At 34.8% G+C, this 16,789-nt stretch overlaps 1 protein-coding gene across 1 annotated transcript in view; it reads right to left on the reverse strand.

The window, feature by feature from the left end:
- The window catches only part of LOC134242054 (adhesion G-protein coupled receptor V1-like), a 138,204-nt gene that overhangs the window by 11,570 nt on the left and 109,845 nt on the right, over window positions 1-16,789 (reverse strand). Inside the window, exons 92-103 of the mRNA XM_062724074.1 lie at window positions 13,529-13,696; window positions 13,202-13,285; window positions 12,911-12,974; window positions 11,603-11,683; window positions 10,452-10,555; window positions 8,881-9,085; window positions 7,243-7,350; window positions 6,893-7,033; window positions 6,432-6,513; window positions 6,007-6,121; window positions 5,132-5,289; window positions 4,359-4,480 (exon numbers count right to left, since the gene is read on the reverse strand). Of these exons, the coding sequence (XP_062580058.1) occupies window positions 4,359-4,480; window positions 5,132-5,289; window positions 6,007-6,121; window positions 6,432-6,513; window positions 6,893-7,033; window positions 7,243-7,350; window positions 8,881-9,085; window positions 10,452-10,555; window positions 11,603-11,683; window positions 12,911-12,974; window positions 13,202-13,285; window positions 13,529-13,696 (1,432 nt within the window). The remainder of the gene's footprint in view (window positions 1-4,358; window positions 4,481-5,131; window positions 5,290-6,006; window positions 6,122-6,431; window positions 6,514-6,892; window positions 7,034-7,242; window positions 7,351-8,880; window positions 9,086-10,451; window positions 10,556-11,602; window positions 11,684-12,910; window positions 12,975-13,201; window positions 13,286-13,528; window positions 13,697-16,789) is intronic.

A 16,789-nucleotide genomic window follows, 5' to 3' on the forward strand; every position in this document is an offset into this window, starting at 1 on the left:
GCTAAAAATACCAGTTTCAGATTTACAGATGTATGGAGAATACCTGGTTCCAAATTAATTTTTTTGAGCATGATTAATTCTTTAAAAAATGTTGGATTTAATTTGTATGACAGAGAAAGTCTGACTAATATCTCACTGGAATACCTGACATACCTGAGTTATAAAACAAAACTACATTGTATAACACTACACTTTCTTGAAAGCTTGGGTATTTTATTTTTCAGCTATTGTTCTAGACATATTTTCAAGTACCATACTTTTTGAGGTATAAGTTGATGGGGTATACAGGTCGAAAGGCTCATTTTTAGCTCTAATTTTTAAAAAATCCATAGACAGGGGGAATTCAGAACATAGGATGAGGCATTTTACATCATTTTTCTAGGTATTCTTACGTAGATACTACGATAGAACATGTGAACTTCTTGGCTTATCCCTTGATATTATCCTATTGAGATAATTCAGTGGTGTTTTTTTGGTAAAAGATTTTAAAAGATAATTTAAAACATTTATTTAGTTGAAATTTTATTGAATTCTGCTATAGAACATATTTTCTCTAACTTGCCTGTTCAATGTCTTCATAGTTTGACTCTGTCACTAAAACAATACCCATAAATACGGTACTTTACAACAGCTATAAACAAGCAATTTCACAGAATTGTGGTCCCCCACTTTCGGTGTCTTTGTGTGTGAGATGTCATTTTTCATGGCATATTGTTTCAAATATGAACACCTTTTTGTACGTCATTCAGAACTTATCACAGCAGTTGATTTTAAAATCATTAGGTCAATCGTGAAGGTCAACGTCAAGGGGTCAGAAATACCATGTTTAGAAATATCTTATCACAGGAAATGCACATGACAAAATATGAAAGGCCTATGTCTTTCAATCAAAAGTTATAAGGAAAAATTGATATTTTTGAAAAGAAGGTCAAACATCAAGGTCAAGGTCACAGGGTAAAATATCATAGTGTATTTAGAAAGGTCTTGTCACAGTCAATACACAGTTTTGATATGAAAACCTTATCTCTTTTCTATCAAAAGTTATGACCAAGGTTAAAGTTTTTGAAAAGTAGGTCAAACTTCAAGGTCAATGTCATGAGATCAAAAATCATAGTATATTTAAAAATGTTTAGTCACAGGTAATTTACCTGTGTAATACATGTATAAAAGCCCTATCTCTTCTCATTCAAAAGTTAAGGCCAATTCAACAGGTCGAGGAAACTATTTTCTGCGACGTCAGAATAAATTTACATGCTAAATGAGGTTCCCAACTTCCCATGTGACTGACAAATCGACCAATCCGCTGAATGAGTTGGGTTACTACACAACATACTACATTTGGAAAATGCCAGTTTTTTCAAGTCACTCTCGGAAAGACATGATGCATTTTTTCAAGCATTTTTCATGCTTAACACAAATTTTACACCATTATCTACTAATTCCATGCTCACATTTACAAACAATCATTAACAACGGTAATATTGTGGCTTTCTACATTCCATTGAATGAGTCTATATGTGGACAATTGTGCTTATTGCATCAATGAATAAAAATTTCACGTGTATTCCATATGCTCTTAAACAACCGACTCCAGGTGTACTCACGTATTGTCATGTATACAAGACTTCAGATGGTCATTTAACAGTTTAGAATGGTGCAGAGATGCTTTGGTGCACAATTCTATCATTGCTACTTGTTGCAATGCCATTCAAGCGCCGATGCTCCTTCGAAAAAAAAATTTGAACATGGGACTGACAATCTTCTTTACAGAAAACACATCCCAGCAGCTGTACTTAATTCAGATTCACGTAGATCTATTTGCACTGGGTGCTGTGCGTTTTTTTTATATATCAATGTACGTGAGACTTTAGTAAAATTGTGTAGAATAAATGTCGTATAGCAATACACTTTTGTTTTAGTATGTATGAACCTTTAGTCAACAAATGAATTACACCAGAAGCAATATTTCAACGTACTATTTAACACAGAAAATTAGCTTTGTTTGTTAATGTGAGCATGGAACATCTTACTTACTATTCATTCTTTCTATTTTTAACAAAAAAATTAAAAATAGATATAATAGTTGACTCTCCGACAGGCATTTGAAATCATGTCGTAAATTGACCTGAACCACGTGTTTGTAGTAAATTGTAAACACATAGTAGACCAGAATGCTTTGTGGCTCATTCATTCGACTGGATCATTGTTTGCTGTGAGCACCTCTGTGCACAATAACAACAATATCCATATAAGGTAGTTTCCTCGACCTGTTCATGGTAATGTTTATTTTTTTTAACGTAGGTCAAACTTCAAGGACAAGAGGCCCATGGGCTACATCGCTCACCTGAGCACATGAGCTAATTAAAAAACACAAATCGGCTCAGTATTGAAAAGTTTACTTGTTGGGGGGAGGGGGATTTGAATTCTCTATAACTTAAGAATGTCACTATATCAATAAAGCATACATGTATAATTTTGTCATACTTGAAAAGAAGATTTTTAAAGATTTTTCAAACATGTTACTTGATCTCCCATTGTGACCTCGTATATTTTCCTATGTAAAACTTTGACCAGCCATTGTGCCTCCCCCCCCCCCCCCCCTCAAAAAACCCCCTGGGGTCATGATTTGAACAAACTTGAATCTACACTACCTGAGGATGCTTCCACATGAGTATCATCATTCCTGGCCCAATGGTTCTGGAGAAGAAGATTTTTCCTATGTATTCTTAGGTAAAACTTTGACCAGTCATTGTGGCCCCGCCCTACTCCCAGGGGTCATGATTTGAACAAAGATGAATCTACACTACCTGAGGACGCTTCTACATGAGTTTCATCATTCCTGGCTCAATGGTTCTGGAGAAGAAGATTTTTAAAGATTTTTCCCATATATTTCTCTGTAAATCTTTGACCAGCCATTGTGCCCCCCCCCCCCCAGGGGTCATGATTTGAACAAACTTGAATCTACACTACCTGAGGATGCCTCCACATGAGTTTCATCATTCCTCGCTCAATGGTTCTGGAGAAGAGGGTTTTTAAAGATTTTTCCTATATATTCCTATGTAAAACTTTGACCAGCCATTGTGACCCTGCCCAACCCCCAGAGGTCATGATTTGAACAAACTTGTATCTACACTACCTGAGAATGCTTCCACATGAGTTTCATCATTCCTGTCTCAATGGTTCTGGAGAAGAGGATTTTTAAAGATTTTTCCTATATATTCCTATGTAAAACTTTGACCAGCCATTGTGACCCCGCCCAACCCCCAGGGGTCATGATTTGAACAAATTTGAACCTACACTACTTGAGGATGCTTCCACATGAGTTTCATCTTTCTTGGTCATGGTTCTGGAGAAGAAGATTTTTAACAGATACCATTAATTTTGCATTAATTCATAATAATCTCCCCTTGGAAGAGGGCTTGGCCCTTCATATGAACAAACTTAAACCCCCTTCACCCAAAATACTATGTGGCAAGTTTGGTTGAATTTGGCCCAGTGGTTCTTGAGAAGAATATGAAAATGTGAAAAGTTTACAATGACAACAACAACGACGACTAAGACTATGATGACAGACAATGGACAAAACTTGAGCCTTCGGCTCAGGTGAGCTAATTAGGTCATGGGGTCAAAAATCAGTGTATTTAGAATAATTCAGTGTACCTTTTGGGAATGAAGAAGATAAGTGCATTTCATTAGTTATAATCAGATATGAAATATATTTATGACTAGCAGTATATTTGATATAGAAATATGGGAAATACTAGCAACAACTGATATCACACATTTTACATTTGAATCATATCACAATGACAATGAAAAAAATACTGAGAGTATTTCCATTCCTTGTCCCACATAGATAAATGGTAAGAAAAAAAGGATGATTTTTTTTTTTTTTGATTGTGACAAGTCAGTATTTTCAGTTTTGATATGGTTGCAGTTTTATTTTTAGTGAACGAGTGTGACTTCCAACTTCACAAGACGGAGACAGATAGCATATTGTAAAATGTTCTTTGTTGAAACATTATCTACAGGATTATAAAATGATTTTTGTTCTGGTACATTGATGGATATTTAATTAATGGAACTTAATTTGCAAGAAATGAATGGAATATATATTTAATTTATTAATAAAATAAAAAGTTACATAATATACAGATTTGTTTTAAAATTGACCCAAATTTTACAAATTTTTGGACTTTTTTTGTAAACTTGAGCCTTATACAAGTGGATTCTTTAAATAGCGCAACCGTAAGCCTAACAGTTCTGAGATTAAAAAGTATTGACCTACAATGTATCTTCCAAAAATTATGGTAAAAACATTGAGAATATTAATCTGAATATTTTTCGTTTTATTATACCTGGACAATGTTGAATATGCAAAACATAACCAGCATCCAGAGCTGACCATAGGCCATATGTAGTCCACCCCACAGCCAGGTGACTGTGATCACAAACCAGAAACACAGCAGGGTACGGATCTCTGAAGAAAAACACACAAAACATATCTTATCTAGTAAGGATCGTTATTTTTCATCCTTTTTCATCATTGTTGAAGAGATGGGTCAATGTCATCAATTTTGATACAGCGGCGGCATCTGATCTAAATCTTATTGTTCCATATTTCAAGCCTGGAGACTTAAAGTCAAACATTTCTCAAGTTGTATGTGCCACCATATTTATTTTTACTTCTTGATTAAAGATAGGGTCAAGATAAAAAAAAATTTGATGGGATGTACCCCTTCTTAGTCTTAGTGTCCTATTTCCATGTTGACTGTAAGTAAAAGGTTCTCAAGACATGTTCTAAGAAGTATCTGGATGATATAGATTGAGTTCTTAAATTGTTACAGAATTGGTTATAAACATTTTGGTACATGCATCCCTCACAATCACCATCTTTAAAAGTTCCAAATTTTGAAGTTAATGTCAAAAGACTTAAAGTTTTAAATCTGAGTATAGATTTTTAAAAAAGTTTCCATATACTGTAAGCGTACTTTTTTCCATGGGACAAAATTCAGCAGAATCACAATTTTTATTCATTGTGTAGATAGAAAATTATGGGTTTTTTTTTTTTTAGATTGCCACTATATGATTTGAATATACTTAAAAAACCTAAACATTTGTGGGTGTTTACCATTGATATTATATCTGCCTCTGTATATGTCATCATATGCCTGCCATTGAGGGGTCACTTGGAAGGCCTTGACAAAGACCACAGCAACAAACAGCAGAATAAGCAAGACAGGGGCAATCACTCCTCCCAAAGCAGCATAGGAATTGGTCAGGAAGCACCTGTAAAATTATGTGTTTCAATGATTTCTCTGTTATGGATGCAACATCAATATGTTGATACTGCAACAAATTAAACCTGGATTCAATGTATTTCAAAATGTTTTGAACCTTAAGGCTAAAACATGGTATTTTTCTCTGTCTGGTTTGCAGTAAACAAACTCAAAAAAATCAGAAACTGGTTATCTGAGCACAATATAATGTTAAATGTCAAATGTTAAATGTTATACTGGCAGTCAAACTTCTTTATTGTCATCCTATTTATGTCCAAAATGCACACTTATACCGGATATGTTAAATAACACCACACCAACTACATCAGATGCTGAAAGGATGAATAATGAATTCGATCGGGATACCAGAAACAGTGCATCATGTAAACAACTGTGAATCCAACAAGGAAGACCAAAACAACTCGGACATCTGGCAGGAGCTTGTTCAAGCCAGGAGAACAAATCCATCTGTACTGATCCATGTATATCTTAATATTAACTCACAGTAAAGTATGAGCATATTCAAGACAATTTATGGCATAATCTTATTGTTCCTGGCAGGGACTAAACTTGATGACTCTTATCCTAGTTTTGAACTGACAACTACACCATATGGCGGGCCTACTGTTATCACAGTTATACTGTAAAGAATATCCACATAATTTTTGAATGTATTTCATGAGGAACAATTGAATTTTTACTTCCAATATGTGATACAGGTACTTACATCTGGCCATTATTATTGACGTCTCCATATATGAAATCTACAGGCATTCCATACTGGTATCTGTATACAATGAATGTTACCACATAGAATACTGCCACAATTGCCAAAGGTAGGCCTGAAATACATCAATAAAAACAGATTCACTGCTTTTCCTTACAGTCCATAGGATGTCAGGGTTCTTTGCTTAATAGAGGGGACTGTCTTCATTGTTAACATGCCAAATATATTCATTAGAATATACATGCCACTGTATTAAATGTGAATTTTTTTCTTCATTTGGTAGCCCAACAATATATGTACAAGGTTAAATTTATGAAGTAAATATATATGTATACATATTTAGTACATGCAGAAAGTTTCTTACTTAAGATAGAATTGAATTAGTGTTTAGATTAGAACAATGTAGCAACAACCAACAAACTCACCCCAACCCAACATAAAGAAAAGAACATATTTTCTGTCTGTATGTTCATCATTCATTACAAGGATTTTCCAAAAATTTAGAGTCTGAAATAGAAAAATGAATATAGGTACCAATACATCATAACTATAAAGCAAAAAAATAGTTACACAGTAACCAACATACAGTATTCGATAATTTAGCACACCTCGAGGAATTAAAAATATCTTTGCTAGAGTTCCTAGTTTATCACATATTTGCTTAATCTTAAATTTAATGTAATTGTGATTAAAATACACTTGTATTATGTGATACATGCAATTTGTTTCTTTACAACAATTTGTTCATCAAGTTCAACTTTATTATTGAATACATGTTTGACTAGAAACTGAAATCCAACCATAACTGATTGCTTTTGGGAGACTTTTATGTAACTATCTTTGATTACTTTGTAATGAGGAATTTGACCAAATTTTGTCTGGCTACCTGTGAAAAAATCCACGTGAACTGAGCGAGGAAGAAATAATGTAGGAAGAGGCCCATCACAATACATCTGTAGTTATCCTGGTCCAGTGTGTTGACTAGGATCTCGGAGGGACTGGTGAAGGCTGCCACAATGTAACACAGCTAAAATACAACACACATCTCTATCTCAATCTATTTTGTTTTTCCAGAATTGAATCACTTATAATATCTTTGTGGATCACAATGGTCAACCACTGAGCCATGAAATGGTGATAAAGTTAACACAGTCAACAATCGAAGATGGCATCTTGCAATACTGTTAAGTACTGGTATATTATTATTCATTTTGCCATAAAGAACGACAGACCTACCTGAGTGGCAAAGCAGGCAAACAACATATGAATGAGAAGGCTGGCTGAGAACATGGCATAGATGGTAGAAAAAACATGGTGGACAATGATGGCAAGAAGCATGGCAAGCTGAGAACAAATGTTACAATTTATTCATTGTATGTCTTGTTTTATTGTTTGTTTGGAGTTACAATGAATTCAAGAAGTACTTAAGAACAAGAGACCCATAGGTCACAATTACCACCAACCTGAGTATGCAGAAGAGTAACCTGCTGTTTTTCATCAGATTTTTAATTTTCATCTTTCCATGAATATTATAACCCCAATTTTTAACCCCACTCTGACTCTAAAGAACATGTCATGTCTTAATTTCACATTAATATTTATCTTATGTAACTGCAAATTGAGAAAACCTGTGGTTAAGGTCATGGGAAAGGTCAAGATCAGAAAATTTTACACCTACGTTTCTAAAACAAGTGTAACAGGAAAGGAGAAAATGTATGGCTGGACCGGGAATCAAACACGGGAGCCCTGCATCTCCAGTCAGGAGCTCTACCAACTGAGCTATCCAGGCTGATATCCATAGCCCAAACCATTACAAAGCTTCCCCAAGGCTGTATATACCCTCAACTTTTATATTTACATTTTAAAGTTGGATTCTTCTCACACAAAACTGTATTTCTTGTATTTAAAAATTAATGAAATTTTCACAGAATCAAGAAGACAATATTACCAAGTGATGGTATCAATTAGATTAGTTTTGACCATTTTATATTGGAGTCAAGGTCAGGTCAAGGTCATTATCTTTTCCCTGGACATTAAGAATAAAAATGACTGCAGCAATCATGCGATAGGGTCTTCTATTTCAAATGATTCAATGTTTTTCTTTTTGCATAAGAATATATTACCATATAGGGTCTATAAGATGATATTACCAAATTGATACAAATAGTTTAACAAAAATGAATTTAGGCTAATCCGAATTTTCTCTATTTTACTAAAATTTTCAGGATATTTAAGTTATTTTTATATGCGCCCTATATTTCAAATTTTCTAATTTTCACATATGCTAAAGAAGTCATATAGAGATACAAAATGATACAAAAACAAAAAGTTCTGACCGTTTACTAAGAGAGTAAAAACACTTTCTACCGATTTTTGGCTCATATCTGTACTTAGATTGGAAGTTTTAAAAGCTAACATATTTGTAGTTTGTTTGGAAAATCATATTTATTTGATACATTTTAAAACTTTAGTCCCTTATTATTAATTTAGCTAACATTTGAAAAATTCGTCAAGTCTTTGATTGTTTAAAAATTATAACTAAATTCGTTGTTCTATAATAATTTTGAGAAGCAGAAAAGAAGATATTTTCATGCTACACCATTCCGCCAAAAATATAGTCCCTGCTAGTTTTCAAACACAATTTACCATTTCTATTTAAAGTAATATTGTTGTACAATTGAGGTGAGAAAAGAAAATTTATGGTCTTTTAAATCTCTTTCACCTAAATATATAAGACATATAAGCAAATATACATGTACACTGAATATTTCATCTACTCAGAAACCAGAGAAGAATGCTACCTTAAGTAACTATCTTAGTACATATTGAGTATGTTTTGATATATATGGTGTGCTTGTAGTTTTATATACTGACCATGCATATGAAGCTAACTACATAGAAGGCAGTTGGATACCCTGCTAATCCAGGGTCTATGGCACTAGCTTTGACTGCATAGTGAGTCAGGTGTTTACAGGAACAGTCCACGAAGTCATCTTGTCCATCCTCCAGATTATTGTTGACTGAACATACCCCCCTTGGGCTCACCCACTCATTCACAGAAGTATCAAAATAAACACATCTGTAAAAAGAAAAAAACCCAATGGAATTCATGTATCTACTTCATGTATTTCTAATTATCAGAATACTCCCACCTTACTCTGGCTTACCATAAACAACATTCTGGAAATTGTAAGCATCACAAAATGTAGGAAATTATTCTATAAGCTTTATACTGCCAAATAACATAATATCCACACTGCACTGATTTGCTCTGAGCTGAGGTTTTTATATTAAAACAATAAAGTTTCTTTCTTTTGTTGTTAGTACATGTACATGTTGCAGCTGATGCAGAAAAAAAATACATATTAACCTGCATACTAAGCTATGCAGTTGACTTGCTTAGTGTCAGTTACTGACTGATCAAGGGCAATCGTTTTCATAAAAAATAAAGAAATTAATATTCAATGGATGTAAATATAATAAAAACGTCCACTTTTTTATACACGTGGCCAATAAAAAATTCCATGTGCAGCACGAATTCATTTTTAATTGTGAGCCATAACAAATTCTAAGTTACTTCTTTTCATGCATTATCCATCAATTGTTCAAGATAGTGACATGAAGGTGAACCTTCATCAAAAACCTGAAAGTAGTTACACATAGTAGATGCATAAGCCATGCAAATCTGGTCCAGGTAAGGTCCAGTACGTCTTTTAAATTGGATATGGATCTTTACAAACTTAAACCTGGGGTGTTGGATAAGAACAATACAGAAATACCCAGAAAAGAAAATAGTATGCAGCATCACAAACAGGGCATCTCAGACCATCTACCTGACCACTCAACCAGAAAGTTCAAGTCACACAGAGCATCCAAAGAATGACTGGTTGTATTTTAACAAATGCAGCATCTTTGCAAGATTTTTTACTTATAGCGACTTGTGTACTTATAAAAATTACAGAACACATGTCAATTTTTAATCAGGATTGATAGTGATGCAGATTTTAACACTGTATATTCCAATGTAAATCTTTCATCAAAAATGCATTCCCAACTTAACCCTAAAGGCAACGGTCTGACAAAAAATTGAATTTTAATTAAATACCCAAAGATGCTTCCATATGACATTTCATGGCTCTACTGTTCTACTAATTAAATTTTCAGGTTTTAGAAAAACACACCCACTGATTAGAGAACACAGAAGGTGAGAAAATATAGGCTAAAAGTTTACACTTCTGAGAACTCCATTATCTACATGTACATTATGTCTGAGATTTTTGTAAAAGTTCCATCATTATCAAAAATGTTGATGTAATGCATAGATTTCTTGGGGAATCACCATGCTACTACACTTTAAAATTTACATTAATTTGCTAAATCTACTTTTACACCAGAATCCAATAGAAACATGATTTCACTTGAGATATTGATAATACGAGTCTTACTGTGCTGTTCTGGCAGCTATTCGACGATCAGGCGTGTGGATAAGGAAGCGAGCTGGGATCTCAGTGTAGGTAGAGGACTTTCCCTTTATCCCAAAAGCAATTATCTGTAAATTAACAAATATAATCACAAAAACTTTTTATTTAGTGTACATGTACATTCTGAGTGCATGAGTACGGACATTGTAAAATAATGTTTACAAGTGTCTTGACCACAAGAATTGATAATCAACTCCTGCATGAGTAAATTCCAACTTTGATTTTCAAGCTGAATATGACTCATAAATTGGCATAGCTGGGCCATATTATTTATTCCTTCTCTTAACATCGCTGGGATATAATAAACCTTTCACATTCATTGATCTGAATTTTTTAATACCTGGTCACTGCTGCATGAAATATCTTAGATTGTCTAAATTTGTCAAGTTAAATTTTTATTATATTAATTCATTTTAAGTCAATTACGTTAATTTCATTAATTTCATATCTTTTCTTTTGTAATCATTTTTTCAGATGTGACATAGACATACAAAAGTTACATTTTTGTCATGCCCAAGTCTATACCAACCACAAAAAAAAGAAGTTTGTTCAGGTAAGCTCCATAAAACAAAGTAAATACAATCAAAAAGTTGAGAATTATATACATGTATTAAGGGCTGGAAGAGTCTGTACAAATTAGAGGAGACAAATATGGCAGGCAGCTCTTCCTTTTCTGAACCGTGTGTCAGCTTTAACCTCCAAGTGCAGTGTGATGATGTTTATGTGAATACATGTATGAGAGAACAAACATTGTGAAACAAAGAAATTTATATCTGATATATCTTTTTGAGGTCTTGAAGATAACATGACAGAAACTCGATACATGTATCAAGTCTGGATAGTGAAATTCATGACCATGAATTTTGCTTAATTTTAGTCCCAAAGAATCTCCACCTAGAATGTTAATTAGTTATTATTTCTGGACTATGATAAAGCTTCCTCTCCATGCAAAATTGGCTTTTAATAGTTCAGCAAATTTCAAGAACAAAATTCATAATAATTTCAAGGTTCCAGCAAGAATATTGCTATTCTTCTAAGTTAAAAAAATAAAGAGAGTTACTTGATATTATATTCCCAAATAACTTAAAAGCGTAAAACAGAATCAGTATATCTACCTTGTTGGATAGAAGCTCCTTTTTATCAGATTTCATAAACCATTGTTCACTGTTATACTCAATGACATGCATATCAAGGCACTGAAAAAAACAAAATACCATTTTTTTTTCATCACATTTAAAACTCTACATATTTTACTTACATCACAGCCTACATGAGTTCTATACTAGCATCACTGCTTACAGAAATTTCATACCTACAGGAGTTTCATACTTACATCACGGCCTACAGGAGTTTCCTATTTACATCACTGCCTACAGGAAATTCATACCTACATCAATGCCTTAAGGAAATTCACTGCCTACAGGACTTTCACACTTACATCTACCATACAGAAATTTAATACTTACATCAATGCCTACAGGAATTTCATAAATCAATGCTTACAGGAGTTTTATACTTACATCACAGCCTACAGGAGTTCTATACTTATATCACTGCCTACAGGAGTTTGATAGTTACATCACTGCCTACAGGAGTTTTATACTTACATCACAGACTACAGGAGTTTATTACTTACATCGCAGACTACAGGAATTTATTATTTAGATCAAGGCCTACACGATTTTATCCTCACTGCCTACAGAATTGGATTTTCATACTTACATCACTGCCTACAGAAGTTTCCTATTCACATCAATGCCTACTGGAGTTTATACTTAAATCACTGCCTACAGAAGTTTATACTTACATCACTGCCTACAGGAGTTTATACTTAAATCACTGCCTACAGGAGTATATACCTACATCACTGCCTACAGAGGTTTCATACTTAAATCGCTGCCTACAGAAGTATATTCCTACATCACTGCCTACAGAGGTTTCATACTTACATCACTGCCTACAGAGGTTTCATACTTACATCACTGCCTACAGGATCATTTTCATACTTACATCAATGCCTACAGAAGTTTAATACTTACATCACTGTCTACTGAGGTTTCATACTTACACCACTGCCTACAGAGGTTTCATACTTACATCACTGCCTACAGGATCATTTTCATACTTACATCAATGCCTACAGAAGTTTCATACTTAAATCACTGCCTACAGGAGTATTTACCTACATCACTGCCTACAGAGGTTTCATACTTACATAACTGCCTACAGGATCAGATTTTCATACTTACATAACTGCCTACAGAGGTTTCATACTTACATCACTGCCTACAGGAGTTTATACTTACATCACTGCCTACAGGAGTTAAATAATTTACATCACTGCCTACAGGAGTTTCATACTTACATCACTGCCTACAGGAGTTAAATAATTACATCACTGCCAACATGAATTTCATACTTACATCACTGCCTACAGGAGTAGGAGGGTTGGGAATGGATGAAGGAACAGTGAAAGTGTCTTGTCTCCTAAAAAGATTGATCTTAAAAGTTATTACATGATATCAATGGACCACAGTGCTAACATGAATCACTATGGCCTTGATGTTTTTCATCAGCAGATTTTTAATTTTTGTAAAATGACAAATGACATAAAGTAAATATGCTTAAGCTTTTGAAGTCTGAATATCTCTTTCCTTTTCACAGCAGGTTAGCAATCAGCTTAATTCAGGAAGAGTGATAATAAAAAATCTTACTGTGCAGAATATTTGTAGCTCAAAATTTGTTGCAGTGGCCACCTGGCTGCAGACATTTTAGCATAAATACACTGACGGCTGTTTCTGTGAAAAAGATAATAAATTCAAATAAATATCTTCAATTTTATTTTCAGTTATGAATGAGATTTTTTTTTCACTGCAATATCATTCAGGAAACAAATTTGATCAAATATAAAGCATCTAAAATTAAATCATCAGACATATACATTTATCTAAATATTTACAGCTAGTAAAATCTTCAGAGAACATGGTAACAATGTCAGATTACTACAGTATAACAGTGTTGAGGTTTTCTTTTGTACTTACATTTCTGGTGGTGAGGGACTTGGACATGCGGCTTCTGTCAGTGAAGCATAGGCCAAGTTTTCCATCAGCTCAGATAGAGAACGTCGACCCCTTGTAGCATCTGCCTTGTTTGGGTTCATTAGGTTACATAGCACATTTAACAACAGGTTCAAAACTTGTGATGTCAATCTACAGAACAATATCATATTTCAAGAAAATTCATTCCCATGAATTTGAATTGAACATATTTTATTGATATAGAGTCAAAAAGATCACACACAAGTTCAGAAACTTAGATTGTCTTCTCCTTTCTTTACTAATAGTCGGCCATGTGGCACAGTGGTTAAAGTGTCTGCTCTAGAGTTGCAAAGAAAGGAGTTGATCCTTACATTGTGGGTTTGAATCCCACTGTATATTTAAAAAAAATCTCAACATTGTTCAATAAAATGTTAAGCATTTATTTAAAAAAAATTGATGTTTTGATATCATCACAAGTATCATAAACAAGAGGCCCATGGGCCACATCGCTCACCTGAGAAGCTTTGACCATTCTGTTCTTTACCAGATTTCCCCCTTGTTATACATAATGCATCCCCACCCTACCCCACTGATCATAATTTAGACATTTTGAAATCTACACTAACCCATGATCCTTCCATGGGCACATATGTTTCAGCTTTTTTGGCCCAGTGGTTCCTGAGAAGAAGATTTTCAAAGATTTTTCCTATATATTTCTATGTAAAACTTTGATTCCCTATAATGGCACCGCCCTTCCCCCGGGGGTCATGATTCCTATAATTTAGAATTTACACTACCCTAGAATGCTTCTATATATATAAGCTTCACTTTTTCTGGCCCAGTGGTTCTTGAGAAGAAGATTTTCAAAGATTTTTCCTATATATTTCTATATAAAACTTTGATTCCAAATTGTGGCCCCGCCCTTCGCCCGGGGGTCATTATTTGAACAATTTAGAATCTACATTATACCAAGATGCTTCCACATAAGTTTCAGCTTTTCTGGCCCAGTGGTTCTTAAGAAGAAGATTTTCAAAGATTTTTCCTATATATTTCTATGTAAAAATTTGATACCCCATTGTGGCCCCGCCCTTCCCCCGGGGGTCATGATTTGAACAATTTAGAATCTACACTACCCCAGGGTGCTTCAACATAAGTTTCAGCTTTACTGGCCCAGTGGTTCTTGAGAAGAAGATTTTCAAAGATTTTTCCTATATATTTCTATAAAAAACTTTGATTCCCCATTGTAGCCCCACCCTTCCCCCAGGGGTCATTATTTTAACAATTTAGAATCTACATTATACCAGGATGCTTCCACATAAGTTTCAGCTTTTCTGGCCCAGTGGTTCTTGAGAAGAAGATTTTCAACGATTTTTCCAATATATATATTTCTATGTAAAACTTTGATTCCCCATTGTGGCCCCGCCCTTCTCCCGGGGGTCATGATGTGAACAATTTAGAATCTACATTATACCAAGATGCTTCCACATAAGTTTCAGCTTTTCTGGCCCAGTGGTTCTTGAGAAGAAGATTTTCAAAGATTTTTCCTATATATTTCTATATATTTCTCCCAGGGGTCATGATTTGAACAATTTAGAATCTACATTATACCAGGATGCTTCCACATAAGTTTCAGCTTTTCTGGCCCAGTGGTTCTTGAGAAGAAGATTTTCAAAGATTTTTCCTATATATTTCTATGTAAAACTTTGATTCCCCATTGTGGCCCCCCGCCCTTCCCCCGGGGTTATGATGTGAACAATTTAGAATCTACATTATACCAAGATGCTTCCACATAAGTTTCAGCTTTTCTGGCCCAGTGGTTCTTGAGAAGAAGATTTTCGAAGATTTTTCCTATATATTTCTATGTAAAACTTTGATACCCTATTGTGGCCCCGCCCTTCCCCCGGGGGTCATGATTTGTACAATTTAGAATTTACACTACCCCAGGGTGCTTCCACATAAGTTTCAGCTTTTCTGGCCCAGTGGTTCTTGAGAAGAAGATTTTCAAAGATTTTTCCAATATATATTTCTATGTAAAACTTTGATTCCCCATTGTGGCCCCCCGCCCTTCCCCCGGGGGTCATGATGTGAACAATTTAGAATCTACATTATACCAAGATGCTTCCACATAAATTTCAGCTTTTCTGGCCCAGTGGTTCTTAAGAAGAAGATTTTCAAAGATTTTTCCTATATATTTCTATATAAAACTTTGATTCCCCATTGTGGCCCCGCCCTTCCCCCGGGGGTCATGATTTGAACAATTTAGAATCTACATTATACCAGGATGCTTCCACATAAGTTTCAGCTTTTCTGGCCCAGTGGTTCTTGAGAAGAAGATTTTCAAAGATTTTTCCTATATATTTCTATATAAAACTTTGATTCCCCATTGTGGCCCCGCCCTTTCCCCGGGGGTCATGATTTGAACAATTTAGAATCTACACTACCCCAGGGTGCTTCCACATAAGTTTCAGCTTTTCTGGCCCAGTGGTTCTTGAGAAGAAGATTTTCAAAGATTTTTCCTATATATTTCTATATAAAACTTTGATTCCCCATTGTGGCCCCGCCCTTCCCCCGGGGGTCATGATTTGAACAATTTAGAATCTACACTACCCCAGGATGCTTCCACATAAGTTTCAGCTTTACTGGCCCAGTGGTTCTTGAGAAGAAGATTTTTTAATGACCCAACCCTATTTTTGTCTTTTCTTGATTATCTCCCCTTGCGAGGGGATATGTCCCTTCATTTTAACAATTTAAATTCCCCTTCACCCAAGGATGCTTTGTACCAAGTTTGGTCAAAATTGGCCAAGTGGTTCTTGAGAAGAAGTCGAAAATGTGAAAAGTTTACAGACGGACAGACAGACAGACGGACAGACGGACGGACAGACGGACGGACGACGGACAAAATGTGATCAGAAAAGCTCACTTGAGCCTTCGGCTCAGGTGAGCTAAAAACTAGTGCTAATTGTAACGGGAACCGTTACAGATGTTCCCCAAACGCTCCTCAACTCCCTTTTGGTGCCATATTCCCTGTAAGCTTCATTAAATAAGACAAACTCTGTGAATTTTTGACTTTAACAACGTTTTCCCAGAAGAATACCAATTATACTCAAATTTTAGCATTGCACGCGTGCGCATGTGAATGTATGTGCGTTATGACCATATCATAATGTCCAAATCCAAAAGTATTAAAAATCACTCATTCAAGTGTATTTCTAATTTCACTTGTTCCAAATACACGCACGTGTGTGCACGTGCATGATGGCCATA

Source organism: Saccostrea cucullata, unplaced genomic scaffold (assembly GCF_032062105.1).
Source record: "Saccostrea cucullata isolate Sc308-1 unplaced genomic scaffold, CSIRO_AGI_Scuc_v1 ctg93, whole genome shotgun sequence".
In the NCBI taxonomy this organism is placed as follows: Eukaryota; Metazoa; Mollusca; class Bivalvia; order Ostreida; family Ostreidae; genus Saccostrea; species Saccostrea cuccullata.